Source organism: Capsicum annuum, unplaced genomic scaffold, assembly GCF_002878395.1.
Source record: "Capsicum annuum cultivar UCD-10X-F1 unplaced genomic scaffold, UCD10Xv1.1 ctg73290, whole genome shotgun sequence".
NCBI classification, from domain to species: domain Eukaryota; kingdom Viridiplantae; phylum Streptophyta; class Magnoliopsida; order Solanales; family Solanaceae; genus Capsicum; species Capsicum annuum.
Genome location: NW_025883289.1, coordinates 1 through 4402, shown reverse-complemented (window position 1 = coordinate 4402; position 4402 = coordinate 1). Strand labels below are relative to the sequence as shown.

Here is a 4402-nt window from a genome sequence, read left to right as displayed (position 1 = left end):
AAAAATTCCATCTTTTCCAATTTTCTCAAGACGCCACACTTCATCTCCTAGTGCTGGTGGGTAATGTTTCTTGTACACTGCAATATGTTAACATGAGACACACTAATTAATTTCCAAACTCAACGTAATCCCACAGGTAGCCTTCTATAAAAGTAGATCAGTAACCTAAAAAAAATAAGTCAAATTACATGCTATAACATACTGTATCTCAATCAGATGAGAGCCACTAAGTGAACTCCTCGACCCCGCTACAACAAAATAAAATATAACAACAGTAACATACTCAACATATTCACATGGGTGGGTCTAAAGAGTATAAAGTGTGTAGACTTTATCCTTGTCTAGTTAGATAAAAGAGATTATTTTCGAAAAATTCTATCCAGTGTATTCAAACGGGTGGCATTTTGAGAGTATTGAGTGTACAAAGACTTTATCCTATTCTCAGACTCAAATAACACATAATAAGAGGTTGTTTTTGAAAGATTCTACCCAGTGTATTCACACAGGTGGCTTTTTGAGAGTATAGAGTGTACAGAGACTTTATTCTATGCTCAGACTCAAATAACACATAATAAGAGGTTTAGGAAAGATTCTACCCACTGTATTCACACAAGCGGCGTTTTGAAAGTATAGAGTGTACAAAGACTTTATCCTATTCTCGGACTCAAATAACACATAATAAGAGGTTGTTTTCAAAAGATTCTATCTAGTGTATTCAAATAGGTGGCGTTCTGAGGGTACGGAGTGTACGAAGACTTTATCAACTAAAACAACACATAATAAGTCACAACAGAATAAACTACAGTACCTCTATTTTTTAAAAACAACTAAAACTATCTAGTATTATATAACTTAGGTCCTTTTGTAATTTAAGAAATTCTGAGGCTAGAAATCAGAATAATGAGTCATGGATGCTTGTTAAGTTAGAAAAATTAGCTTTGACTACAAAAAGAGAAAAAAATTGAAATTGCTTACTCTCTCCGCTGTTTTAACAGTCAATTCCTTTAAAATATATGTATTTTATTTATACAAAAAAAAAAATTAAAAAGTTTTTATGTCCATATTCAAAGTTTAAATCTCGAAATTTCAATTATGTGATAATAAAAAGAGATTGCTTACATTCTCCGCGGTGATCTTTAACCATAAAAGCTTGAGTAATGGCTTCTGTAATTCGAACAGTATTTTGATTATTCCCAGTTTGAACCACTTTTGCACCAATTCTGAATTTCCGGCACCTAATCCAGCTCGAATTATCAGTGAATTCGATTTCCCCAACGGTAGCGACGCCGTCACGCATCGTGAAATTGAGTTCACCGGTAAGCAATGGCCTCTTTCCAGTTCTCTCCTTAACGATATTTTTGTCGAATTCATCACGTGACCAATTCGTTTCAGAAGGGAAATCTCCGTCGAGTACGACGATTTCTACTTTTATAGGATACGGTAAAGTCGTCGGAACCATGCCTTCGCCGCTTGTATCCACCAGTAGAATTTGGAGATTCCGTCCATCGACGCCGGTGATTTTGCTGCCGGTGAAGATTGTAAGATGGAGATTTTTGTTGAAGATGAGACGGAGAATTGACGGCTCTAATGCTTTGATTCGCAGTGAAGGAGATCTACTTATTGTACGGCATGAATAACGCCTCAGTCCTTTTTCCACCTCTTCATTAACCTGCTAAATGCACGTACCAAAATTAATTGTTGATATAAAACGATAAGGTTCAGTGATCATACGCAAAATTTATTCAAATATTAAAGGTCATACCACTCGACGGAGCATGGGTTCCAAGGCGGAAGAGACATTGTCTAGGAAATTCACCATAACCACTTCTTTAATGACACTGCAAATAATAACAAACAAACAAACAGCAACAAGTCACACAATTTTGAAATTTAAATAGGTACGCTATATATATATCGACATGAATTAAGTGATATTTTAAAAAAGTAGTGACATACGAAGCGAAAGAAGGTCTAGTAGCGGTAGATTTTATCCGCTTGTTATTCCGTTGGTTCGGGTCGGGGTCGGAGTCATCAAAGAATCGTTTAGCTGCCATTTTTGAGGAGTGAAGTGTGATAAGCTCAAGAAATTTTCAGTGCAAAACAAGAAAATGATGATGAGGAATGGGTAAGAATGGAACTATATATAGGGAATGAGTGTATGTAATTAATGGGAAAAGATGGTTTAATAATAAGAGAATAAAACCATAGGTTATAAAATGTATATTAAGGTTTAAATTTGGTAATTAATGAAGTTTCGAGGAATGAAGAAAGAAATAGCGCGGCAAGAGAGGCTTAAATATTCTCGACTCCCGAGTGATGTAAGGCAGACTGATGTAACCACTTTGAGCCCGTTTGGATAAGTAGAAAGAAAATGACTTTTAAAATGTGTTGAAATTTATTTTAAAAATAAAATTAAACAGTTATGTGTTTGGATAAAAGTGCTGAAACTAAAAAAAAATAAAAATTATTGATGTGTTTGGTAAACAAGTGCTGTTAAGCATTTTTTTGGTCAAAATATCTGAAATAACCTTAAAGTTGTTATTATTATTAATTTTTATTTCTAAAATAATTCAAATTCAAATTAACATATATATTTTTTAATTCATTTTTAATATATATATATATTATTAATATAATATTAGAATTTAGTGTTTATATATCTATTAATTTTTATTTTAAAAGCAAATTTTATGCAACATTAGTTTCCCCCCCCCCTCCCCCCACACTTTTGATAACATTATATATAATGATGCAATTTCATAATTAATGACTGGGAGACGTTTATCAACGTTTATCAATACAGTTGCAATTTTTTTTATATATATATATATGTATAATTATAATATTTTCATGAATGACTATTAAATTTGTGCGCTAAAATAAATCTTTTTTTTGGTTAAAAGAGTTTAAATCATCAAACAAAATATATATGTTACTAATCATTATAATTACATTAATAGATAAATAATTGATCACAAATGATACTATTTGTTTGCTAAAATGACTCGAAAAATATATTACTTGTTGATTGATTGAGTAATGATTATATCACTATTAAAATATTATCGAATACGAATGTTACGTCGTCAAATATACATGAATCGTTCACTAAATCGTTCATAAAATTGTATATCTTCAGTGAGTGTTCTCTATATATCATGGTTGGTGAGTTTTTTCTTAGAGAAATTCACATGTTGTACAATAATAATTGTCTAAATTTAAATAAATATATTAAAGAAGTGGAATAAGATATAAAAATTATATTTCATAAATTAGAAGTTTCATACAAAAAAAAAAAGGTACTAATATGAAACGGTAAGAGAGTAGTTACCACTAGCTAGTAGGAATATATATTAAACGAAAGTTTATGTATATCTAAGGATGTTGCTTTAATTTCAGCAATTTCCAATCAAAGAAATATTTCTTTCTTTAAAGAATTCTATTAACTTTACTCACCAATATACAAAAAGAACTCTCCAACTTCTCAAGCAATAATTCCTCCAAAATCAAAAATATCTAAATCGGGACAAAAAAACTATTGTACTTATTTAATTTGTAGTAGTAATTAAATATGTGCAATACATACAAGAAACACCATGCTTAGCTTGATTTTTTTTTATTTTTTTTAAAGATATCAGTAGACAAAATTATAAATATTATATAGTTAGTGGCAATTTTTCGATCCAACAACCCTCATCACACTACCATTGACATTAATTGTACGATCAAAATTGTTACTTAACTATTTCTCTTGTTCAGCTACTTTATTTATTCACCAGAAAAATAATGTATGAAATTTCTTTTTAAATCACAATCACAAATTTGGAATCCACTTTTCATGGGATAAAATGAAGACTTAACAAAATTATTGTCAATAATGCAAGTCATAAAGTACAATAAAGCAGAATTTACCCTGTGCATTCAAAAGACAGCGACTATGAATTCCCTTAGCAACAAGAAGAGGGTGTAAAAGAAACTAAGTCATAGCTTGATGCATAATCAAAGTAAACATTTGCATTAATTTGTTTCATTCAATTAACATGAACAGTACCTCTCTACAATAGATAATTCAAGTTTGAATCTTAAAAAGAAAAAAAAAAACTTGAGACATATACCTCTACATACTATAGCCAGTCCACACATCTTTTACAAAGGGGTGGCGCAATTTCTACAACAATTTTCAGCCCCTTATTTGGGCAAAATATTTGTTCCTACACACTATGTACACCTGATGCATAAATTTCATTCCTTCAGTGTCTTCATCTTCTTAGAAGAATTCAGTTAATTTTATATGCTGACAGTGCAAATTTAGCGCAATAATTGTCTATTAGAAGATCCGTCTGAAAAGTAACCATCAGTGTTGTTATCAGCAAGAGTGCAAATATAGTTGGGATTAACAATC

At 31.0% G+C, this 4402-nt stretch overlaps 1 protein-coding gene across 1 annotated transcript; it reads right to left on the bottom strand.

The window, feature by feature from the left end:
- Positions 1-1119: 1119 nt before the first annotated feature.
- LOC124894357 (protein SAR DEFICIENT 1-like) lies at positions 1120-2054 on the bottom strand (the record flags this gene model as incomplete). The annotated part of the gene is made up of 3 exons (XM_047405056.1): positions 1957-2054; positions 1763-1838; positions 1120-1669 (listed from the first exon to the last, which is right to left on the bottom strand). Coding segments are annotated over exons 1-3 (724 nt in total), but the record flags the coding sequence as incomplete, so codon positions are not given.
- Between the last annotated feature and the right edge of the window lie 2348 nt (positions 2055-4402).